Source organism: Melanostigma gelatinosum (assembly GCF_949748355.1).
Source record: "Melanostigma gelatinosum genome assembly, chromosome: 8".
Lineage (NCBI taxonomy): Eukaryota > Metazoa > Chordata > Actinopteri > Perciformes > Zoarcidae > Melanostigma > Melanostigma gelatinosum.
The window spans coordinates 22305814-22332397 of NC_136641.1; the positions used below are offsets into that span (position 1 = coordinate 22305814).

At 42.5% G+C, this 26584-nt stretch overlaps 1 protein-coding gene and 1 long non-coding RNA gene across 2 annotated transcripts; both read right to left on the minus strand.

The window, feature by feature from the left end:
* Positions 1 to 5339: 5339 nt before the first annotated feature.
* On the minus strand, positions 5340 to 6638 carry LOC306780469. The gene is made up of 2 exons (XR_013772156.1): positions 6477 to 6638; positions 5340 to 6371 (listed from the first exon to the last, which is right to left on the minus strand). It is a non-coding gene; the product is annotated as an uncharacterized lncRNA (long non-coding RNA).
* Positions 6639 to 12209: 5571 nt separating this feature from the next.
* LOC306781176 (immunoglobulin-like and fibronectin type III domain-containing protein 1) lies at positions 12210 to 23958 on the minus strand (the record flags this gene model as incomplete). The annotated part of the gene is made up of 22 exons (XM_079273919.1): positions 12210 to 12214; positions 12314 to 12640; positions 12717 to 13013; positions 13099 to 13291; positions 13424 to 13509; positions 13862 to 14170; positions 14277 to 14405; positions 14496 to 14675; positions 16312 to 16608; positions 17235 to 17528; positions 17672 to 17813; positions 18205 to 18329; positions 18586 to 18674; positions 18801 to 18994; positions 19336 to 19467; positions 19613 to 19711; positions 20212 to 20576; positions 20712 to 20984; positions 21330 to 21513; positions 22171 to 22339; positions 22802 to 22817; positions 23871 to 23958. The coding sequence occupies 22 exons, from the start codon at positions 23956 to 23958 to the stop codon at positions 12210 to 12212; spliced, it is 3993 nt and encodes a 1330-aa protein (XP_079130045.1).
* Positions 23959 to 26584: the final 2626 nt, after the last annotated feature.

Below are 26584 nucleotides of genomic sequence, written 5' to 3' on the forward strand. Positions count from 1 at the left end.
TACAAATTGAACAGACAAGATATGACGCGGGTAATGAGTGAGTGTCAGAGGTGCCGGTACACAGATTTTGTCACCGTTGGAAAGAACCAGGCTAGCTGTTTCCAGTCTTTATGCTAAGCTAAGCTAGCCGGCAGCTGGCTTTAACTTCATATTTACCGGACAGACAAGAGAGAGTGGTATCAATCTTCTTAACTAATTCTCAGCAAGAAGGCAATATAAGGGTATTTCCCAACATGTAGGACTGTCCCCCCCCCCCCCCAACACTTTCTTCCCATAGTCTTCTGCACACGCCGGCTCGTGCTATCTTCCTTTTATAGTGAGGTACGCAGCACTTCGTTGTTCCTAAACTCCCTCACACTTGCTGGTTGTGAATAGATTAAAGGAAAGACAACGACAAAAACACAGAGGAAGCAAAAAGAGAGACTGAGAGGAAAGAGAGGCTGATGTTCTTTGGTTCCTAAACGATTTTGTATTGCATCACTGTGAGGGCTTTTGTGACAGATGGTTTGAGATGCAACCCAAATCTTGTATATAAAGTATATTTGTAATGCATGTTCTTCCATCTGAAGAGAATATGACTTGGTGGAGAGTTTCATAAAGAGTTGAACCCAGCTGGAGTTCGCCCAGTCTGATCCTCACCCTGAGATTCAGGACTTTCCATGTTGGATGTTATCCTTGTGTAAGTCATCAATAGAGACACTCCTGCTTGCTCTATCTCTCGTTAATTCCCCCTTATCATCGCCGCCACCATCGCCACTAATCTCACACGTAGCAGAATCTCTACACCTGTCTCCCTCTCTCTGTTGCTGGAAGTCGCTGTGGAAAATCTGCTCAGATCATCATGGAGTCATGCAGAGGTCGGCTCTGGTGATGGGCAGCCTGTCATGCTTCCAGATGAAGCCTCGCCGCTCGGTATAATTATCACAGACAGATATAGTCCTCTGCGTAACGCTATGAGACTCTCATGTTACTAACAGATCTCCGTTTCAGAGTTCCACCATGGGGGACAGCTGAACCACTGACCTGGAGGCAGCTCAAAGACAATCTATAATCTATATCCTTATCATCCATGTGTCCCCTGTGTTTCCCATTCCCTGCCTACGGCATCTATATCTTCTCTTTAGGAACACAGATTAATAGAATATCCTCACTGAAACTCAAGTGGGTCGCCAGGTTTCACCCGGTAGAGGGAATTACTCAGGTGGAGGGAGCACAGTATCAGTTAAGAGGGTGAAAGAGAAAAGAAAGTCAATCCCTCTGAATCCAAGGCTACTAAGCGGAGAGCGTCTCAGTTCGCCCAATATGGTATGGTATGCTGAGACACCTCAGCCATGTGATGCGAGGAAGGAAAGCGACTCAGAGGGAGGAGGAGGAGGAGGAGGAGGAGGAGGAGGAGGAGGTGGGGGTTTGGTCCTCCTGGGATGTCTTTCTATGAGATATTAACCAGCACTTCTAGTTAAAAGAATCTCTGAACACATGATTCACATCCACGATTGCGGTGGGTCTCAAAACATTGCATCAGAGACCAGAGTTTGGCTGCCTACTTTGAAGCATACTTAGCTTTCGGGTGGGAAACAGGATGAAACAATGAATATTGAAGAATAAAAATGGCATGAGATCCCAAGCTGTGGAAGTATTTCATGTCGAGATAGCTTTTTTCATAAATACGACATAGCCGTTGATAACCAAAGTGTGTCATGAGCGCACTGGAACATATTCTCAAGGGATCTAAATGTATTAGACAGTAGTTATGTTCAAGTGAACTGTAAATACTCAGTTCTCCTCAGTATCACCAGGCGTGAAAACATAAGGAAATCCTTTGGCTCCATCTAGTGGTACCGAGGGGGAGACAACGGAAAATATTCCAAAAGCCATCATGCAGGGTAACTAAAAAAAAAAACTCTTTTCTCTCTGTGATTATAAAAAGAGCGCCGAGGTTTTCCACATACCTCTCGAGTTGTTGCAAAGGTCAGCGGCGCTTCTTCTTCAACACGGTTCTGATTTTCATCTCTCCACCATCCCTCACCAGCTGCACAAATACAGTAAATACTTCTATTGTGTACTTATCATTTAATCGCTGCTGACGATAAACAACACTTATTGACAGACTGAACCTGAATGTTCTGCCTGGGCTCCTGTAGACCTCAAGCCCACTTTCTTAGCCCAAAAATAGATTCCGAAAATTGTTTTTGTCACCTTGTTCCTTTATCTTCGTTTCATGAAAATGGTTTATAAACCAGATTAACTGACAACACAATTCATAAGATTGATGAATATATATGATTGCTTATGTTTATTTAGGCATCTCAAAATCTAAAAAAATACTGTTGAATACAAAGGATTCTCATCTCTGTACTGCCCCTCCCAAATTCAAATTAAGTCCATCAGAGTTTCATAACAGTTTGCAGAGAGTAAAGCCTCTGGTGTCTAATCAACCTCACACATAAGTAGCATCGATATGTTGGATAACGTGCTGTAACGTTAAATGTTTATTTATCTGGTGTAATAACGATGCTTAAAATTCTGCATTTTGTCTCTTTCGTCAAATGCACAGGCCCAGTTTTTGGCAGAAGGGAAGGTCTTCCACTTTAATATCTCTCTCACTCACTCGCTCACTCTCTCACACACACACACATGAATAAAAAATGCTTTGCCGACCTATGAAGGAGTTGTTGCAGTGAAACAGGCCACGGGATCCAGCAATACAGGAATATGAAAGGTCTGGTATCGGAGACTCAGCGAGGGATTCTAACCTGGGTTCAATGTTCCCCTGCTGTACAAAATAAGAGCAAAAATACACAACTTGTAGATAAATCACAAACATCCTCCAAATCAAATACAAATCAACCACTGTTGCAGAGGCCGGTATACCCAGTCTGCATGCATTCCCCCTACTAACCTCGTCCATTTTGCTCCATTTGGGGCTGGTCTCCGTTGTTTCCGTGGTCTCTGTCGAGCCGATTTTGAATCTCCTGTCATCCGTCAAGCCTTTCTTTAGACAGCTCCTTTCAGCCAGAGTGCCTCCTTCCTCCATCTGTTTGTCTTGAGGAGACAGGCTGTTGGTCTTCTGAGCCTCTTTCAGGTCAGTCAGAGTCACTCCCTGCAGGACATTTATACAGCTTCATAATCTGCAGTCAAAACCCAATCCAATGAAACCTGAACTTGCGTCAGCCTTTTGACCTTTACCTGGGTTGACCTGCGGGTCTGTCTGGCATGACGAGACTTCGCTTTCCTCTGAGACTCTGCTTCCTCATCCCTGACTGGGGTCAGATAGCACCTGGGTGAGTGGAGAAAAACAAATGGTAACCACAAGGATTTAAGTAATAACTCTTCAAAAAAGCACTGTGAATCAAAAGGAGAAACAATAACAGGTAACACATGAGATCAATTTGACCCGAATAGTGAAAGTCAACAGTCAAAACATGATCTAATAAACATAGTATAGTATTACTTAATGCTTCATCAGTGTTAAACTCCAACAGCCAGACTCGCTTTTCAACATAAACTAAAAAAAAATAAAAAAAATTGTTCTTAAATAGGAGCAACTCCACAAGACAAGGCCATATAGATGTGTGTATATATATACTATATATATTTATGAAGAAAACAACTGCAATCTATTCACTGCGCTCCCCTTTTAGCTAACACGGAGCTAACGCTAGCTAGCAGCTAACAGTCACAACCCCTCATCTTTTCACCATATACATGCGTACATACAGTATACGCATGTATATATGTATATATATATATATATATATATGTATGTATGGTGTGTATATGTATTTATATACAGTATATGTATTTATGCGTGTATATGTATATACAGTATCTATATATATGTTCATTTTCTGAAAACAAAATGCAAAAAGATGTCTATCTTTAACTGTAACCTCATGCTGCATCAGCAAGTGTAACATCCCACTGATTTCTCCCTGCACTATGCACCACCACAATATCACATTTAAACCGGAAACACTTTGAATTAAGAAGGCAAGATAAGATGCCCTGAAAATGCATTTTCATTGTCACTTGAAGACCTGAGCTCAATTCCCACAAGAGGCTTAACAGACACAGAAAGAGCTGAGCGAGCGTTAGTGGCGAGGCTCATGTTTTACCCAGAGAGCTGCCCGGCCCTCCTCTGCCACGCGTTTACTGCTATTGATCTCTCAGTTGTGGAGTCACCCTGAATCCTGACTGAGAGTCAACGGGCTGGTCAGCCGCTCACTCTACTGTATAATGTGCAACGCAAAGGATGTTCGATTTTGTCCACCCAGTTCTGCAACCCGAAGGCCTTTACAGCAAAATTGTCCGCTTAAAAAAAAAGTTAATAATGAAAACGTTAAAGTAGTTGCTTAGAATGATATCCCGAAGCTAATAATTACCAATGTACATACAAAAGCTCATCAAAGAGAATGACTAATTTTCAGTCCCTAAAGTAAGAAACTGCAAGCGCACAATACATCAGTTGAAAGAGGCCTACAGTACCGGTACAGAGCATGGTTACTTCACATTAAGATGACAAACAGAAGGTCGAGGAGCTTTGCCAAAACAGTGACTTGTCAGGCTGAAGGTGAAATAGGTGAAATAAGAATCCAGGAATAGAACAGCATGACTCAGTGTCTCTGAAACTCACCTGGGAACAAATGCTTGCATGGTCCCTTTAGAAGGTCAGAGACTGATGCACCGAGACGCTGCAGCAGTGATGTGTGGGAGAGGCTGAACAAAATGACTGTAACCGGCCAGAGTAGAGCGAGAGAGGGAGAGAGAGAGAGAGAGAGAGAGCATCTGATGCACACACAATCGATTGAGACTTCCTGTCTACCAAGGTCCAATGCAAGCGAAGTCTTGACACACTTCAGTTCAACATGTGTGCAGCAAACTGATGTCTTGATTCAGGTGTTATTTGATAAGTTGTATGAATGCATCCATTGTGAGCGTGTTGCAGTAGTAAAAAAAAAAAAAAAAAAGTTAAAGGTTGCCTCTTTTCTTCAGGTGACATTTAAGTTGCAACTGGGACATTCAATTTAATAATCATTAAGATTTGCGGCTAAATGTATATTAAAATGCTCATTCTTGAAAGGTCAGTTCCGTCCACATGAAACATGCAGACATAATAAAACATCTGGGAACTGTTAACAGGGGTACATCGTGCATTTGTTTGGGACTATTTCCTGCTGTGGGTCTGTGAGCGTTTCCATCATAATGAAAGAACATATCAGCCAGTGCAGCTATATTGCACTTATGGTTAATCTATGTCAGCCTTTGGCTATACAAGTACCATACACCGAGCACCGTGAAAGCAATATGCACTAAACAGCACAGAATCAAGTGTACAGAAGTAAAGAACCAGGGTTTATTTTAAAAAGCATGACAATGTGAGAAGCGTCATACTAACCAATGCCTTGGCAAATACAGTGCGTTTTGTAAAAGTGAAAAGTCCAGTGGTGTCCAGGTCTGACAATACTACCAAGAACACATCCGACAACGAGCATGACATCATTTGTCACATCTAAAAAGAGCTGATATTATAACAATATATTTGATGGTATTAATAACTGATCTTATTCTTTGCCATAATCACAGATTGCACATTTTTTTCTGCGTTATTTAAGATTTCACATTATTCCAGTTGTTTTAGGAGCTTATCAGAGGCAGTTTTGTGGTTCGACCGCATGTTTTCCACTAACAGTAAAACATTATTAGTCGTGACTTTAATGCATAGAATATGCAGCTGTTATTTGTTAAATTATTAAAGGATGTAAAGTCTGAACTTACAAAGTATTAAAGCAGTAGAATGATGCTGAAACAGTTCTTGGTAGAGGACCTGTGGACCACTGCATTTTACAATCAGTTAAAAAGTGTTGAATCAAAGCAAACCTCAAGTTCAAGTACTGTAAAAAGTTTAAAAAACATTCTATCAACAACAGTCTTTCCTTGACTTTAAAAACATTCAGGAATTGTTCTTGTTTATCTTTCCCAGTTTAGTACAGAACATTACCCTTGTCAATAAACAAAGTGTGAGTCGTGAACAGTGAAAAATGCTCTGTAGAAAGTTATTATTTCATGGATTAAGGCTTCTGAGGTTGTTATTGGCAGGAAACCCCTGAATTACTAATTTCCTGACTTAATTAACAGCCACGTCATATTTTGAGGTAAATGTTTCAGCTTTGAATCCAGCGAAGTGACTGCTTTCTTCTGACCGGGGTCTGCCTTCCAACGAGCAACCACATACTGAATCCTGCACCGAAACAACAGCAATCAATAATGCCTTCCTACAGTCGTTGTTATATAATATTCTGAGACAGTTCCCATTCCCCTTGGTGGAGATGTCCGGCATGGAAAAAGAAAATCCCTTTCTGGTGACATGCTCTCTGTAAAACACATCAAAACAAGAAAATATGAGCATTTTGCAATGCAATGACGTCAATACAGATCATTGGAAAATCAAATTGTTTTCATGATATATTTTTACTGACATTCATCCTCTGGTAAAGCATCATTTTCAAATGGCTCCTCTTCTTCATCCGTCTCCTCTGCTTCCTCTTCAGCTGCTACATCCTGCTGTTCTTCCTCCCCTTGTGACACTTCCTCCCCTTCTGACACTTCCTCCCCTTCTGACACTTCCTCCCCTCCCAGTCCCTTCGCTGCTTCAGACACCACCTCCTCTTCTGCTTCCTCCTCCTCCTCCTCCTCCTCCTCCTCCTCCTCCTTTGCTTTGTGTGTCTCCTCTTCGCCTGCTTCCTGGTTCTCCTCTTCAGGCTCTTCTTCACTCCGCACCCCCTCTGCTGTCTCCTCTGATAGGGCGACTGGCTCGTCTTGCTCCGTCTGATCCTCCTTTACTGCCTCAACCTCCTCTGCAGGAGCAGTTTCATCTGTCACAGAGTCCTCCTGCTCGACAGGTGCTTCATCCTGTGCAGCTGCCTCTTCTCCTTCATCTGCCTCTGCCTCTTCTTCTGGGCTGGACGCCTCTTGTTCTACATCAGCAGGAAGTGCGTCTTCAGTTGCTGCAGCTTCCTCTTCTTCAGCCGCGGGAGCTGTCTCTTCCTCTGCCTGTCCCACCGGCTACAGCAATAGAAAGCAATAAAATACTTTATATTAGTTCACAGTAGACCGGATTCTGGATAGGAAATGTAATAGACAATGTAAGTGTAGAATGTAACTCCATCAGAGACTCCATGCCTGGCAATTAGCTCCTTCAAATTAACGAGATGAAAATCTCATTATGGTTCCCTTTGGGCACAAGAGTGGACAGAAATAGCAAAGAGACCATGTGTGCTGACAGTACGTGTGCTGGGGCATGTCACGCATGTTCTGCCATAATAGATCTAGAATCATGTCATGATACACAACTGCTCCTAAAAATGCATGTGTGACATATTCAGTTCTTTATTTGATATGGTCTGATTTAGTCTGATTACAGAATCGCCACATGCTTCATGATTTGTTCAGCAATTAAAGTTCTCTTGGTGTTGACCAATATTTCCGCCAGCTGGAGAATAAATCGTCCAATCAGGGCTTTGTGGGCGGAGTTAAGAATAGCTTGAGCATGAATAAAAAAAAACGAAATATTCAAGAGAAAATCGGCGATCCTCCAGACTCTGACGTACCGTATCGAGCTGCTCCGCCACACTGGCCTGCTGGAGCCGCTGGGACTGTTCACTCTCAATCAACCCTCTGAAAGACAGTCAGTGGAATTATGGTTTTGACATTGTCACATAATAATAAGAATGATGTTGTAGAATTAATTGTCCAGCCCCATGAAGCCTGGCCCCTTATTGTTAAAGTATTGGCACCAATGGCTTCATTTGGCTGCTTTCTTTACATGATGTTTACATGAGCTTCAAAGAGCGCGCTCATTTTACACTCAAAGGACGTTTAATGCCAAACCATTCAGCTCCAAAAATCATCTCTGCAATAGAAATGTTCATACAGATCAGGGACATCTTACAATACGAGGCCGATGACTGTGGACTCGAGGAACACACAGTGACAGCGAAAGAGGCTTTGACGAAGTCAAAATAAAGCTGTGGGTCAGAGGAGGTGAGCTATTTCCTCCACAGCTCCAAACGCTGTTGCCTTTTTGTTTTTTTTCTTCCACAACCCACCTGACGGTAGCCATCTCCAGCGTGCTGGCCTCGAGCTGAGCCTGGTAGGTGTCCAGCTGCTCCTTCAGTCGGAGCACCTCGGCGGCCTGTCCGTCCAAAGTGGCGCTCAGCGTGTCGACGTGTCCCACTCTCTCCTCCAGCTTCGCCTCCGCTTCCCCCACGCTCGCCGTCAAGACCCCGACCTTCTGGGACAGCTCGGCGCTCAGCGCGGCCAGGCCGCCCACCTGGATCCTGACCCCCTCGAACTCCTCGCTCTTCCCCTGCAGCATGGTCTGCAGCTGGCTCAGCTGCTCCAGGGACACGGTGGCCTGCTGCATCGCTGCCAGGCGGGCTCTCATCTCCGTGTGGAGCGACAGCACCTGAGAGGGGAGCTCGGAGTTCTTGAGCTGCTCAGCCGTGGCCAAGGCCATGCCCACCTGTTTCTGGGCCAGTGCGTAAGAATCCTCCAGGGCATTCAGGCGGGTCTCCAGGCTCTCCGACACGTGCTGCTGCAAAGAGACAGAGGGGAGCGAAGTTGGCTCAAGATAGCCACTTGGTGTGACAATCATTCTGACTGAGCTGGTGCTTCGATAGTCTCTTACCTACGCTTTATTATAAAGGAAACATCATGTTACCAAACTTCTGAGATGCAAAAGATGCTTAAAATTCTAGTTTTCTAAGAATTAAAGTCAGAAAAAAGACATTTCTCCTCCCATATCAGGGTATTTCAGTCCATAAAATAAATAAATCATTTCTTTAAACAGGTCTGATCATGCATGTACAGCTCAGTGAAACCTTACTTCCTTGCAAGAAGTCACGTGGAACAAACTGTAACAAACTACAACCTTTGTAATATTGTTCTGTATTACTCTGCAATAACCTTTTAGTTCAGCTTTAAAGCATGAGTAGCTCTGCAGAACTATGATATCGCACTTCTTTTAAATGTTTGAATGTTTTTGATATTTTAGTTATTTTGTACTTACACATATTCTTTAACCGATATTGTTTGTAAACATCACTTGCGACTTGAGATTGATAACTGTTACTGTATGTGTGTATATATATATATATGGTAAATATCATATTTCTGTTTGTTTCCATCAAGTAATGCAAAGAAGTGATTTTCTCAGGTAAGTATGTTCATTAGGAGCCACACTCAGGACAGTATTAGAGAACCAGCATTGAGTTGGTAAAACTTTCCAAATAAACTTACAAAAAAAAAACATTTACCGCTGGAACAGGAACCACGTCTGTAACAAGACTGGCAGAGCTGTTCTCATGCAAAGTGTTTGCCTCGTTAAAAAGGCGGGTTGTATGAGAGAGGGAAGGAGTGGTCGGTTTTGGTTGAGTTCATATTTAGAAAAGAAATCTCCGAGGAGTCGCCTGCAGCAACTTCAACATAGTTGGAATGCTATCGTCACAGGTGGGGAGGGAAGTGTATCTCAAGGCAGCCATGAACCTCTGTTTGCAGTGACTCAACAGAGTCAGTTCATTCATGCAGATACATAGAACAAGAGGAATACAGGTTTCTTCAAGTCGTACTTTACTATTCCCACACAGTATTTGAATGTGAAACAATCATCACTGTTCTCCTACAACCTTTATACGGCCTGTAAACAGCCTCTGAGCTGGTGGTCAGTGTCAAAGTTACAGACTAAATTTAGCCCTGGCTCACTACTTGTCTTGTTTCTCACTGTTTTGGCAGCATCCTCTGCACAGCTCGAGAATTGTGTTCTCGAGAAACACAAGACATTTTCCACAGAGAACTTTGACACACTGAGCAGATCCGCAGTGTTTGAGTCGGTGCTTAAAAGCCCCTGCAGTAGTAGGTCAAGAGTAATCCTCATTACAAACGTCAGCAGCTGTGTGGATGCAGCGTTTTCTACTCACTCCAGTCAGGCTGTTGGCATTTTGAAATCTGATAGGCCTGCGGGTCTCACTTGTAAGTGGCAACGCGCAGTGGGGACATGTGCTGCGGCCTTTTCTTGTTTCGTCAAAGTGTGAATCAGAAGCTCAAGGACAGATATGGTGCTGTTTTCATAATAGCACATATGTGACATATCACAGGAGGCGTATTGCGCGTCTGCGTATTGCGCCGTTAGTGGCTGCAATCTACTTGATTTATTTGTGTTTCTTACCTCACGGATTGACTGTCGCATTTCTTCGTGGGAGGACTGTAGTTTCACTATTTTCATCTGCATGCCCATGAGATTGTCTGTTAAGTAGGTTAAAGTTTGGTGCTGCTGGAAACAGAACCACGCGCCAGTGGCACCGCTAATCACAATCAGCAGGAATAAAACCAAGTGGAGAGCGTGACTATTGACTCCAGCGCGAACTTCTGACTCCACAAGGTCGTTTTTGAGGAAGCCATCCTCATTTTTCTGGTTGCCTTTCCCTCTTCGATGCTTTGCCGTCATTTTCCACCCCCACAAAGGACACAATGTTCTTGCCCGGCTGAGAAGTGATACCAAAGGAGCCCGGTGCGTAAAACAGACTGGACTGGTAGTGTGAGCGTTGTTTTTACTTCAGGAGGCTCCTTAAAAGTTACGCAAACCGAGCTGGATTCAATCAGCGCGCAATAAAGTACCGAGAGGCTGCAGCGATGAAGAGGTAGAGCAGAGGATGAGGCAGTGAGAGGGGGGCGTGGACCGCAGGCACCGCGATCGTCCATTCACGAAGAGCGGGGAGTGAGAGAGAGAGAGACCATGTGCGCTTCTGTCATCTAATGGAGAAACTACACGTACGCTTACTGTGCGCTATTTTTGCCTCTTCACTGCAGCTGAGCCCGGCGCTGCATGTGTCCTGCTGCAGCTGCACGCTTCTGTCGCACTGTGGGTTATAATGGTGTGACATGACTGCGCTACAACATGGGCTATAACATCAGCAATGTCTTTTAAATCACTTCTTGAAACACACTTTTACAGACTGGCTGATGTGATGTCGTCGCTTTACTGTTTTATTTTTATTTGTTTATTTTACAGTTTTTTTTACTAAATTATTTTATAGAATTTAGTTTATTTTTAGCTCATTTTTATCGTGTCGACAGTTTTTTTCCCTTTCCATCTATTGTTCTGTTTTATGTGGTTTAACTCTTACCTTAGTTGTCGTGCTTTGTTAGGCCTCACTGCTGAGCTTTCTGTTATTATTATTATTGTTGTTATTGTTGCCTTGCTTTTGCTGCTTTGTGTGTCAAAGCACTTTGTAAACTCTATTAGGTGCTATATAAATACAGTTATTATTATTATGGATGAGTTTATACTGACCTCATCAATCAATTCACTTCATAATAGTTTCTTCCTTCTTTTTTTTTGACAATAGCAGCCAACAGCGTCCTTTAAAAATGAGTCATATTCATGCCCAGATTGTGGAATGGCCTTTGATTCCTTTGTACATCTCAGCTGTATTCATCTGAGCTCGGTTTAGGGATTTAATGCGTGTTGAATGTGCACTCTGGTTAAATCTCCTTTCAATTCTGATAGAATCTCTCTCTCTCTCTCTCTCTCTCTCTCTCTCTCTCTCTCTCTCTCTCTCTCTCTCTCATGATTATTGTCATTACTACTGCATTTTACAGATCTCTTATTTTCCTTTATTTAGTTTGTATTCATGTCGTCAATTGCCCTTTCATTGCTGATTTGTGGAAGGGCGTCCATTTCTTGACTTCTCCTGTCATACCAGTTCAGCTCTCAAACACTCTTCTTAACCACTGCACCACCGTGTTGCCTTCCAAACTATGATGAACTCAATAAAGACTCAGCAAGGGCACGAGTCTAAACAAACAGCCACAGTATCATCACTGTTATCTGCTTTTAGATGAATGTGGTTTCATAAGCTGCTGTGCCTCTAATCTCAACAAGCAGCTGGAAAAACAATGTCGAAGCGCAACCATCTCCATGCTGTGCATTGATGATCTGATTTGAACCATGAGACAGAACCCCCCAAGTTAAATCATCTTCAAAAGCACCAAATGCATTGTTTTATTTGAGCAATACTCTTATTTTTATTAGCAGTCCAAGTAATACAACAGTCCAACCTTGTTATTGTAGCAAATGGTGCATGACAGCAGCACAACCACTTCAACTCAAACATTTTGTATTCGATCTAAACTTTTTGGCGCCTTTAGTTTCTTCACTCTGTTTGGGAAAAGGATGAAATCATTTTGCATGATCAGATATGTTTCTTCATATTCCACCCATCCTCTGGATTACAGTGCAGGAGTGTTTCTCTCTCACCTTTGACACTGAGGACGGTGGAGCACTCGGCCCGTCCGAGGGCGTTCTCTGCAGCGATGGTGTACTCCCCCATGTCTTTGAGGCCTACGTGGAGAATCGACATGGAGCAAACTCCGCAGGTGTTGGAGATGTAATAGTTGGTGTCGGTGTTGAGGCTGATGTGATTGCGATACCACGTGATGCGAGGTTTGGGGATTCCCTTCACCGCACAGCTCATATAGCATTCATAGCCTTTGGGTGCGGTGTGAAGCTTCAAAGGTACAATGAAGGTTGGAGCACATCGCAAGTCACAGTCCTTTCTGGCCGGTACGCTCACCACAAATTTGTCTACGAGGAATGAGAAACAGATTACATTTTCCTGAAGAAGTGGCAATTCAAGGTTGTTTGTGATCCACGAACGCACCTTTCTTCTTCTCCTTCCCGCAGGTTGGTGAATCTGACGGCGCAGATACTCCCATGTCGTTTTTGGCATACACCCGGAAGTGATATTCCCTCCCGTGCATGATGTTGCAGACTGTAAACCTGTTGTTGAAGAGTTTTTCAGCCACTGTTGTCCATGTGCGTCTGGTCGAGTCCAGTTTGGACACTGTGTAGTGGAGGCGGTCATCGCGCTTCTCATCAGGAGAAGGCTGCCAGATCACCGTCACCGTGCCGGGCACGTTCTCATCCAGCTCTACCGGTCCAGGAGGCTTTGGATCATCTGTAACCACAATCCTTTTACTGGCTCATCCATCACTTGGACATTGATGTAGCAAAAGAAAAACACGTCTTCATTTTAGTTTTACCTGTGACCCTGACCTCTGTACTGAATGTCTCCTGTCCTGCGAGATTTTTCACCAAAATGGAATAGATGCCCGAATCAGAGCGCTCAGACGAGGGGATCAGCAGCTGGGATGAGCCATCAGAGTTGCTGATTGTGACTCGTTTTGTCACTGGCACGTTGTCCTTCACCCACATAATATGTGGCCGAGGGGAGGCCTGTAGAAAAGGACATCAGTAATGACTTGTCTTGAATATTTCAGGCCCGAATGTAACAACCTTTGGATTTCCCTCCAAATCACGGCTCGCCTCAGTCTGTGGCCGAAAATTAGCCTGAAGTTTAAATCTCACCTCAAAGTTCACTGTGATCCTGACAGAGTTCCCTGCCCTCACCACCAAGAAGCTCTTCATCTTGTGGTTTGTGAACTTTGGCCTCACTAGAATAATGAGCAAAAGCAATGACGGCAAGTGCTTTGGAAAATATTTAACTTGACAAGGTTCTTAGTGGGAAAACAAAAATCCTCTAATACAGAACATACAGATATTGATTTTAAAGAGTAAGAAATGAAGGGTCAGTGATTCAGTACCTTGAAAATATTTCTGTTAACATACAACACTATACAGATCATGAAGAGCAGCACTAGGAAATGATAAATATTAAGAGCTATACGTGGTATACGGGAAAGAAACAGAATGGACTTTGGAAAGTTTCTAAATGTTAATGCACAGCACAACTAACCAGCAGCATATTACTTTGCTTTCTTCATTTCTTTTGACTTATTGACATACCAGGTGAGGGCATTGCAAGGACATAGTTGGCCAGCTCCTCAGGAGCACTCTTTCCCCCATCATTCGTCGCAATTACTCTCACCCAGTACATGTTCATGGACTTAAGGCCTTTCACGCTGAAGGAAGTCGTGATGATGAGAGTGGTGTTACAGCGGCACCATTCGAGGCACTCTGCAGGTCGGATATCAACAAAATATCCCTTTGCTTCATCCTGTATCTCTGGTTTATCCTCCGGTTTGGTCCAAGTCAGGACCAAGTGGGTGCAAGAAGTTTCTGTCACCTTCAGGTTTGTAACTTTACCAGGAGGCTCTGAGGTACACAACATTAGGTCATGCAGTTTGCAATATCATACATGAATATATTGCATACAATCTATTGTTTATTGTTGAGTTTAGCAATGTTTAGCAGCACTTACTCTTTGGATCCCGTGCAAAAACAAACTCTGAGGGGTTGCTGAATTCACCAATTCCTGAGAGGTTTATGGCAGTGACTCTGAATTCATATTCCATTCCTGCCACGACATCTTTCACTGCATATTTCTTCTCTGAAAGTAATTTCAGAAAAACAACAAAACATCACTGTTGTGGTCTTCAATGCCATCAGATTGAAAGAGAGACGACTACAAAGTACAGACCTTTTATGACTTCATCCATGGCATTGACAACGGCCCAGAGATTACTCCCCTTCTTGCGTTTCTCTAAAATATAGCCCAGGATACGTGAACCTCCAGTTTTATTCGGTGAAGTCCAGTAAATGTTGACGCAGTCGTCGTAGGCGCTCACCACCTTCGGAGGTGCTGGAGGGCCAGGGAAAGCTGAAAGATACAGAGAATAACTGGAAAGGTTGTAGTCAGAAAGGCTGAACTCTCTTTTTTAGTGTGATACTCTACTTAGTTCGGTAACAATGCAGGATTGATGAACAAGAATCCACCAAGACACTTCATAACATGGCCATGTTACAAATATCTGACATCTGTGGAGTGTTTTGCTCTGACTTACACTCCAAAGGTAAATCCTTTGCTTTTGGGAAAGTGCAGTATACATGTAAACTTTATTATTCATATTGTAGTTATTATTATCAGCCCATTGTTGAAAAGATCAGCCTCTCAATTGATCAGTCGAGTGAAAGAAATTGATTCGACAAGTGTAAGAATTTGCACCTTTTGTCTTATATCATTGTAAATTGATACATTAATTCATATTTTTGGGTTGCTGATCAGAAAAAAGCAAGGCAATTTGACTTGAATGTAACTAATGATAATTATAATTATCATAGATGGAAAGACAGACTGACTTTACTTGTGTTTCATTCCTCATAAGCTCTGTGATAGCCTACATGGGGGTGTAAGCCTCAGAAGTAATGCAGCACAGCAGGGGGCAGTAATGACACTAAATCAACTGATGCTGAAATAGGCACGTTGTGACAAGCCACAGCGGGAGAGGAACAGGTGTGAATAATTAGACTGATGATGGATGCAGGAACATCAGCAGCTTGGCAGTTTCAGCAATATGACACAGTGTGCCTGTTCCATTCAGTGTTGTTAGACCACGTGAGAGGCATCAAATGGTTGCTGTGCTAGGTTACTTGACGTTAGCGCTGTTTGCTCACTAACATTATGATCCCCTAAATTCAGTTGTGACAAATAACTAGCTAATCCAATAATCTAATGGAAAAAATGAAGTGAAGAAGTTTTTTACACCAGATTTTTAAAGGAAAACTATGTTTTGAGAAGGGGTCAGGGGAGACAAAAAACGCAGTTTGTTGCAGATATGCAGGTAGACTGATGGTGAGATGAAAGACCGGTGTGTGACTTATTCAGCAGCGATAAAGTTATCTGCAATCCAAACTAAATGTGAACTGTTTTCCAACAGCAGCTTTTGGAGGAAAAAGGACTTCTTCAGACTTGTCAAGGACCACTTTCAACTTTTCTCTGGAGTCTTCTAGACCGGGGAGACTGACGGAGAACTCAAACACCACACAAAGGAAGGACTGGACGATGGAGTATTCCTTTTCAAGACCTCAATAAGTAAGTGCAAGTCAGTATTTCTGCATTGTGCGTGTGTTTTGTTTGTGTTGTGTCGGCCTCTGCGCCGTACAGGGCCTGTGCTTGTTGTGGCATTGTCTTACTTTATTTAGCCCAAATGTTGCCCAAAGCCTTTTGGACAATGAAAGTGACTGTACTGCATTCTTATTGCTTTGCCGCGTGACTTGTCATTGGCAGGATTCATTGTCTTTAGTTTGGTATTGTGGGGGAATTTTGTCTGTACAGGTAATGCCAAGAGAAGAATGGACGTTTGAGGACTTTTTGTCATTTGACAATGAAAGTGTTCAGTTATGTTTCACTGAGATGAAATGTGAAGGCTCAGGGTGCAGCTGCTCATCTGTTATCATAGGATTGTAGATTAGTTGGTGGATCAAACGGACACCACAAAAGTACCAGTTTGGCTCACCTCGTGTGCCGGCTTGCATATCATCAGTCTCCATCGCTTCACTGGTACCCTCGGCAGTAACTGCCCGGACACGGTAACAATATTTCCGGCCATGGTCCACGTCTGTATCGCGGTAGCTGGGCACACCTGGGATTTCCCCCATTTTCTTCCAGGTGTTTCGTCCCACCTGCTGTCGCTCAATCGTGTAGTTGGTCACTGGTGAGCCGCCATCATCCTTAGGCGGCCTCCACTTCAATTCAATACAAACAGCTGAGCTCTCTGTTAGCTCTGCAGGACCCAGGGGTGGGGTGGGTTTGTCTGAAACATCAGAAAAGTGTTTGTTACAACTTGAAAGTCAGAGTGAATTATACGATGGGAAACAACATTTTTCACCAAGAGATAATCTGACAGTTGTGATGCTGGCAGCGATGGCAGATGGAGCAGAAGTTTCAACGCAATAACTTCTGTCACGCACTGAAATGTATTCTAAAAAACGCATCTTTAACCTGTCACATTATCACCAACTGGGATTCCTCTTCAAGTAGAACAAAAACGAGCTGCAGTTGGGAAATAAGTACCCAAATCTGTCCAGGCACAGATGGGCTCAGTGAAATGTGCCCCTTTTTTTCACATGCTAGAGAAAAGAGTGCTCTGATTTTCTCAATTAGGCTATGTGGATGAGCTGTGAAGCGTTTAACGACACTGCTGTTTTCTGCTTCAGATCTTCCAGCAAAGTACTTCTTACGACACAACTTGCTGCACAAATCACATCTTTTGGCATCTGCAAACATTAGATTTGTATTGAAGGAGTTGGATGTTGAGTTATTGCCTTTTAATTGACTGACCTTTTGTTATTGTTGAGTTATAGCATAAGGAAAAGAAAATCTGCTCATGATAAGAGATTTTCCTGCATTGAATTCCTGCATTGTCCTTCATTCACTCACCGAGCACAATTAACTGTGAAATGGCCTCAATGAAGCCATGTTCATTCTTGAGCTTAATCTTGATCTCCCCCGTGTTCCTTCTCTGGCACCTGCTCAGGAGCAAGCGGCTGTGACGTGCAGATTTCTCTATCATTGTGTTGTTGTCATCGAGGAGCTCTTCTTCCTCCCTGTACCACTTAATCTTTACGGGTTCGTGGCCAACGAAGTGCAGTTTGAAGATGGCGTTGTGCCCCGCTTTAACCGTCACAGGCTCGGTGAAAGCAATGACGTCTTCGTGGTCAAACCTCGGGGGATCTGCAAAAACGGGCCAGTTTGTCAATTAAGTGGTGTTCAGCTGTGATCTGATTACGTTCAGTGGCTAATATATTTTTTTTTCGGTTGACTAATTATACTAGATAATATCACATCATTGTTGATATCATGACAAATTGTCAAACCTTTGACGTTGATCATCGCCTCTGTTTTACGACCATCTGCCTCAAAGCGGTATTTCCCAGAGTGCTCTTCCTCGCACCTGATTATGACTAATTTATGGATCGTGCCGTCTTTACTCACACTGAAATTGTCATCTGGGGATATCTGATAGGAAAAGGTGCAGACAGATGATAATAAGCAAGTCAAGCAACAACTGTGAATTCATTCTTTTAAATCAGAAACATTGCATGGCCAAAAGGGCTTAAAAGGGTCCTGCTCGGTTGTGTCCAAAAAACGCCCAAAGAATAGAAACATCTGGCAAATGTTTGAAGTCTGTCACTCGTAACTTATGAAACATGTGGTCATTTACAGGTACCACCATAAGGAAAATGCTAATGTATTTTTCTACTATTTAGCTCTGCGTGTTTTAGTCATTGAGCTCCCACGCTGTAACTATCCTTGAACAACAACAATTATTATCACTAAATATATAATCGCCTTCTTGACAGATGCATAGTACGTGAGAAAATGATGAGTTTGACCTTTTCCGACTAACCTTTTTGCCGTCTCTGAACCAGGCTCCCTCACAGTCGTCACTGCTGAGCTTACATGTTAACTCGGCACTCTCATTGATGATGGCATTGACATCAGACAAACCACAGATGAAGTGAACTCCTGGATCTAACACGCACACACACACACACACACAATGAACAGTTCGGCACTGTGTGGTTTCCTACACTTCCAGGCTCTTAAATTACAAGAAAATACAAAAATATCAGGAGTAGAGATTCAATGCATACAGAGTAAAGCATACTATGGAAACTAATCTTTAAGATGTGTGTTACCATGAGAAGCTATACATGTAATAAGCAGGTACACTTGGTGATGTTGGAGCCTCTTCCTCTGATTCAGTGACGCCCTTTAGGTTGCTTACCAATCAGCACGTCTTCTATCAGGGGGCCTTGTCTTTTACGCCTTGAACGTGTGGCTGTGTCAGTTGCATCTTCAGTCTCGTCATACTCGCTGTGGTCTTCAGGATATGGACTCTCACCTTTTTTTTAAAATGTCAAAAACAAAAAATATTTTCTGGCCATTTACCCATACTGCACTTCCATGTGGTAATGCACATTGTGGTCTCCTACCATTCACTGCTTTCCGTAGCTGCTGGCTTCGCTTTGAATGACGTGAACGCTTGAGCTGACCAGTAGAGTCCTCGCTCTCATCACCGCCACTTTCTTCATCACCGCCACTTTCTTCATCACCGCCACTTTCTTCATCACCGCCACTTTCTTCATCACCGCCACTTTCTTCATCGTCACTTGCTCGTTCATTTGGATCTTGCCCTAGAAGCAGAGCAACAAGGACTGCAGACTGAGTTACCTCCCAAGAACTCCGTGCCCGCTGTTTTCTCATCACCATGCTACTTCACAAGTTCATTATCAAAACTATTTCTCCAGCAGTGGGATGTTTCAATAACATTTAAAACTACATTACACCCATTTGAAGAGAAAATAGTCCTGTTTGCAGTGTATCGGGATGCTTATTCAGTCTTGTACACTTTGAAAGATTGAAGAACTTTCAGTTCATTTTCTTTGTTTGGATCAGCCTCAAATAAAATGACCACATGTGATCATGAGGGTGCAGCTTCTTCCATGCAGTCAATATGTTACCTGTTGTTTCTTACCAGATGTACGTTGTTTCCGTTGAGCCTTCTTTGTGCGCCTTGGCCGTCTGACAGTCCCACTAGAGTCTGGAATTCCATCACAATCGGCCATGTCGTTTTCACTTGTGGCATCAACATCTCCACAGCTGGACTCTGCACAGAAAACAACACACAATCGGTGGAATCAATAATAATCAGTCGGTATGTTAACTGAACACATCTCAAAAAGTGTAGACAAGGAAGGAAATGGATCATTGACATAAATATGGAGCAGGACATTTCCTCCACGTTATCTCACCAGTTTGTTCATGTTCTGTCTCTTGATCATGTTTTCTGTATCTTGAATTCTTGGCAGATCCAGGAAAGTCCTCATCGTCTTCAGAATATCCTTCTGTATCTGTGGAATGTCAGTTATGGTAGAATAGTTCAGCAGTCGGAGTGATGTTGATCAGGTTTGCTGTGTGGAAACCACTTTGTCGGCCATTTCAATTTACAGCTGTGATTTAAAAGTTATTGATTACAACTTAAAGGGCATCGCCGCTAAACCATGACAGGAACAAAAGATGAATGTACCATTTTTTTAAAATCTTTGGTGAACAGAAAAACAGGCCCCAAAACAATCAGCTGCTGATTGAGGTGATAAACTGCTGATCAATTATCATCAAGATTCTTAAGTCATACAATTTTGAACCCAAGCACCAAAGGGTAAACACAATATTTTAGCTGAGATCCAATCATGTTATAAATGAATCCACTCGATTCCTTTTTATAATACGAGTAATAAATAATCAAAGAAAAATGGCAGCAAGTCTGCATGTTTTGATCATGCACATTTAAACCACTACTCACTGCAGTGCTGACGGTGATTGGCATTGTTTGGCATTGTTTACCTGTTACCTTGTCAAAATCCATTTGACCTGATCTGATGTGCTTCTTGCTCTTAGGGTCACCAATAAGACGCCCCGAAGCATCTAGTTTAGTTTCTGAGCCATTTCCTTTTGAGTTTTTGATCTTGGCACCGGTCTTTGCTCCTCTGTTTTTACCAGCTCCAGTGACTGCACCATCTCTTCCACTTATCGACTTCCCTTCCTCCACTTGTCGTTCTCTGTGTTTTGCTTTCACCGCTGCTAAAATCTTCTCCATCTCCTCTCTGGTTTTTATCTGTTGTTCTTTGGCCACCTTCTCGAGGTCGATCAGCGCTCTACTTGCCACGGTAGCTTTACGAGCTCTCTTCAGCTCGGCAGATGCAGGGTCGCGCTCAGCTTAGAGGACATGAAATACAACATAAGTGACGCATAATTCACCTTTTTTATTTGTGGAAATCATGGCGGCAATTAGGATCACCTCAGCACTCGCTGAAAAATTTGTGATTGGTGCATTATAGCGTTGGGTGTTACCTAGAACAACCAGCCAGGCACTGCAGGACGTAATGCCAGCCACAGCTGAATAGATGCCTTTGTCCAGCAGGTTGCAGTCTCTGATCAGCAGTCGGTGGATCAGTTTTTGGTCCGACACGGTGATGCTGTACTTCTCTCCCTCCTCCAGGGTGCTGCCCTTGCCCAGCCATGTGATCTTAGGTCGTGGGTGTGTCAGCACACATGCAAAGAGGGCGTCCTCTCTTTCTAAAGCTTTAAGCTCCTGAATTTTGACAACAAAGTCCACATCGGAAACTGTAAAAGCAACACAATTAAGTCAGTGAGCCGTCTATTCATCTTGGAACACAAAGCTACTACAGTTAACGAGAGATACTCGGCGTGTGTATCACTGCTGAACCAGAAAAATCTATACATATTCATAAAACCAAAATCAACTGTCACCTTTCCCATAAATCTGAAGGTAAAGAATGGAGTGACATCATTTCAGATTAGACGAGGAAAGAATTTACTTAACGTGACTTTTTTCCTTTTCAATGTTTGTACACAGTTAAAAATGCACTGCTGTCTTTAAACCGGTAATCTCGCCATCATGAAATGGACTTTAAAGGAACATTAAAAACGTTCAATCCCTGCACCTACGTTTAAATTCTGTAGAGATAAGGCTGGCCTCTTCATCCGTCAGATTCAGCCCTGTGTTGAGGAGGAGTTTGACCTCTTCATCCACCTTTTGCACCAGGCCCTTAATATTAGAATTATTCGTCCTCCCACCCCTCGTAAGGCTGTGATTCTCGGTTCCATCTCCATCATATGGAATCCCACCATCCTACCAAGTACACAGAGGACACTTACACTGTCGTCATTTTGTACCGTCGCTGCCAGGTAAAGTCCATCCATACAATTCGGAACATTACATCAGGGTATAGTTGTCAGAACGCACCGAGGGAATCTTTCAGGGCTATATACAATGCGTACTGTTCACACCCAGTATTCTGTGTGTGACACTCCAATGGTGGGGCATCACGAGCAACCACTGTCTTCCCCGGCTCAAGGGCCGATTCACAAAGGTATTTGCACAACGTGCAGACACGCCCATCATGTTTTGCAGCGAGTGTTTTTTTTTTCGAATTTGCCTTTCGTCATTGAGGGAGAGGGAAGGAATCATTTGTTTATTTGTTTGAAAAATGATATAGCCATCCTTCATGTGTTTTCAAAACAGAATTGGACTGTTTTTGCATTAGGCTCATTTGCATAGAAAGGGGAAAGTCTGTGCCAAATACATGGAAATCACATAATTTTAATGCAAATGGGAGAGATGCCATTTGCTTGGCGGCGCAGTTGGGGTTGCATTTCACCCTTTGTGTGAGCTTTGAGGATTATACTGATATGTCTAATTTGTGCATAAGACAGAACAATAATATGTGAGTTAGTGCCAGATGTTCTCTGTAATACGACTGATGGAGATCAATGCATCTTTTTGTACCTCGTTTTTCGCCCTCTCCTTCTTCTTCTCGTCCAGTTTCTTGCGAATCAAACTTAAGTCTGCAACACCAAACTCTGTACAGATGCGCTCGTAGTCTCTCTTGTCAGCATTCAGCATTGCGTCCCAGAATCGTTCATTGTTTTCCCATCCTGCTTTTTCCACGACTTTACTAAAGGTGTCAAGCAAATGTTGAAAAAACAATTTTTGGCCAAACAACAACGATACAATTCTCACACATCTGGTTCGATATTTTATCATCATGATGTATGTTTTCTTACGTTCTCCGCAGCAGTTTTCTGAAGTCTGTGGGATTTTTCGAAGCTGAAAGCAACAAATTCATCTGAAGTTTGTTCGTCTTTTACAGCTATACTTTAGATTTGTAGTCAGATAAAGCTCTGGGGGAACTACACATTTTTTTCAATGATTTAAAAACACACAATGAGAAGAAGTGTCGAAGGGAATTACAACGCCAGTTAGAGACTTACGACTCCCTGCCATCAAACCAATATTCTCAATCAGTTTAGAACTGTGTCGCTTTAACTCTTACCCTCAATCACATTTAATGTTGTTGTGCAGACAGCTTTTCCATATTCGTTGGCAGCATAGCATTTGTATGTATCTGTTTCCTCACCAGACACTTTGATAATCTGGAAAAACAAATGAGGTGCGATATGGCAAGTTATCAGATGTACGTATTGAATTCATGCATTTTACTGCAGTTCTACTGTTAACACTGTTTTACTGTGATATTAAAAAGGCAGCATGAGCAGCAACTACTCAAAGGGAGGGGTGTGCACTTTGATATTAGATTGTGAACGATTAAAACATCTCAACGATCCGCCTTTACAGAGACGACGTTAGCATGTGCACTACCTGTTGCATCTTTATGCTTCCACTGTTCCCCTCTGCACACAGCCGTGCAGCACTGCTGCTAAATGTTTAGCACCAATGCATATAGAAATCTCCCCAAAATCAATAAACCTGCTATCTCTACTTTATGCAGCCAGAGTCGGGGACGAGTGAGGATTATAGTTTGAACACCCTCAGACATTGCCGACATTCAGCAGACTGTCACTGGTAGTTTGAGAGCTTTTGTTTCACCATGGTCGCTCTCCACGCTCAAACGGAGCAGTGGAGAGTCAATTAATGGTAATGAGGATTTTGAAAAAGTAACTGATGCATCGTTAAAAACAACTATTGCGTGTTGAGAACATCATTTAGTTTGGTGTGTTCTGTTGAAAGACATCTTTTTTGAAATGGGGAAATTCATTTATTTGTACTGTTATGAGCTGTGGATCGTGATCCTGCCTAAAACAATTAGTGATATATACTCCATGGATTGTTACTGTTTGTGAAATCATTTGGTCACTCACCTCGAATATATGCTCTCCTGTTGATTCATCATATTTACTCTGAAATTTGTTCATGTCTGTAATAGGCCCTTTAGTTCTTCTCCATGACACTTCTGGTTTCGGATCCCCTTTCACCAAAACCTTGAAACTGGCCACTTGCCCTAAAGGATATATGAAAACACTGCATCTTTATTTTCACATCTATTTTCACAATTAGAAAATAGTGCCATGAAACCCAACCAATCATATTTCTTTGATCAGTTAGTCATGTATTGCCACACATCTCTCTTAGGTCACAATACAATGGCATCAATATGACCGTCGTAGTGCTGTTATGATGAAACCCACCTTCCTTGATAGATACTGGGATCGGTTTACTCTCAAAGTCTGGGGTGCTTTTTCCCTCTGGTACGTCCACTGCATACTGCGTGATCATTACTCCAGGAGTCTCAGATCTTCTCCGGATGACAGCTACACAAAGCCAGCAAAAACAATGAAAATAAACTTCATTACGAGCATAGTACTTTACAAATCCACAAAAGTGGATTTTAAATATATTCAGATCAAGTGGGTCGGCCTGAACTGATTTATTTCTTTGCTACCAGCAGATGTCAGGAATGTCAAATGTATCCCCAGTGATTCTTTTTTTCCTCCCACAGATACTCACTAAAAGATGGAAATCGATCATCTGTTTGAGTTCACTTAAAGTTACTTCAGCCAATGAGCCCTGACAGGTTGTTGTACCCAATTGTTCCAGCTCATTGCTCACTAAATACGTCAGGGTAGTCATGATAAAGACTGTACATCTCAAATATAGTTTGCTTTAGGTTCTTGTCAACTTGGTAGCTTTATGCTAACTGTAAAATTAAATAAAAATAATGTAAGTGTAAGAGCAATTTCACATTTCACACATTTCATACAGTATGTTGAACATTGTTGACACTGTATTATAACAAAGTAACTTGTGTATGGATTTGCACATAATGTCTGCAAATAACTTATCTTATGCTGTATTAATCTGCCAATTCTATTCTCTATTAATCGTTTCGTCAATACAATGTATTCCATTTACGATGATATAAAACAGACGAGCAGCAAATGAGTACGGAATACATAGCAAATAACAATACAAATTTACTTTTATTAAAGTAGCAGCAGGTTATTGTCTATCGACTCATCCTTTCGGGCTCTTTTACGCATATTCAACACACTGTGCCCACAGAGTTAAATGACAACACGACAGATTAATTCACTCAGGCATTTCAAACGGCAGCGCATGACATTCCACACAGTGATCCTCTGTCCACCTGCACTGCAGCCGAACAGTTTCTTATCGGGCTTTGGATGTGCGAAGATGGAGGATCACACAGGAGTCGATGAGGGACGACATTAATCCGGGGATTACAGGTTATCACGACGAGGACTGAAATGGGTGGAACGCCACGCTGTCACACAAGGGCGACTGATTTGGCGACGGCAGTAAATTAGATATTTCATGTTATCAACACAAAGGCAGGACAGGCCAGAAGCAGACACGGTATTCAATAATACCTCATGTATTATTCAATATGAATTCCTTTATTGGTAAAAATGAATATTGCTCAGTATTGTATTCAAACCGTACAGTAGTTCAATGAGACATTCTATGTTTTTCTACCAGAAAATAAAGCAGCTCTTTTGTTTCACCTGACTTGCTGCCAGACACCTGATTGAAGCGCTGAATGTATTGATGGACGAGTGAGAAATCTGGGTGGAAAGAAATGACAGTAGATCAGTTAAAGCTACATGAGTGAATGCTACAGTAGGACATGAAGTGTGTGTGTGTGTGTGTGTATATATTTATATTTATTTATTTATGCAATACGTGTCCAACAGGAGCTGTCCCTTATTAGCTACCTCTGCGAACTTATAGGTTATATCCTGCAGACATTTTCTATATATTTTCTGGAAATGTTGATGATTATCCAAGCCAGGTGAAGCATTTATTTACTTCTGGGTGAAAGTGATTGATGGATAGAGAGAGAGGCCGACAGACAGACGTAATTGAGTGAGAGACTGAAATAGCCCTCGGCCGGAGAGGCTGGAAGTGACCCGGTCGGCCATAATGTGGAAGAGGAAAGCTCGTAGAGGCGTGAATAAACTGAAGCACTGAGAGGGTCACAGCAAAGGGCAGCCGGGAGGCAACCTTAATCCAGCGCTGTTTTCTTCTCATCCTCAGTTCACCACCGAGGCCTGACAGAGAAGACCTTCAGCTCACTGGCTTTTGAAGTGCCTATGAGCTGGGCAAACTCCAACTCGCATAATTCTTATGCATTTTAAAAGTTGATGGAGATCCTGTACATCATGTGGTTGGAGGGAAAGTTTGTTTACGTTGCGTTTCACAGATACAATGTAAACTGTTGTAGTAGTTTCGATGATTATCTTTTTTAACATGCAGTAACAGAAGTTTGACCCTTTAGCTGCTAAAAATGCCACAAATTACGTTATGAAAGTACCAAAACGGTTGTGGGGCGGACAGCTAAAAAACTAGTGACATTATCAAGCTGCCTAAAACTGTGAAGAGCTCCAGTTTATGGTACAAACTCTGTGTAGATTCATTGCTACCCCTTTCACATTATCACAATTGTCACATTGTCATTTGATACATGATTATACAAATATTGATTATCGCTGCTTTAATTAAACAAATGTTCAGTTATGTTCCCATGTTGGCAGCAGGGACACCGCTTTGAACTGACGAGATTGAACAATACAGTAACCATTGTCTTCAACAGTGAAGGAAAAATACCCTTTTAATACCTCCACATGAATACAAACATAAGATGGTGGTAGTAGTAGATATTCAAGGTGGCGTTGAAGCCTAAGTATTACTCAATTTGATGATACATCGCCTTCATGTTTCTGTAAGTTGTTTGTTGACTCCAGCAATATGCTGTGTTCTGGCAGGATTAGCAGCTCATTTTCCTTCACTTTGAGTGATGAATTAACTTGCACATAGTTTATGTGAGACGCCAAAGACTAATGTAGGCTTTCATTCCAGATAATCACTGCAAAACACTGTC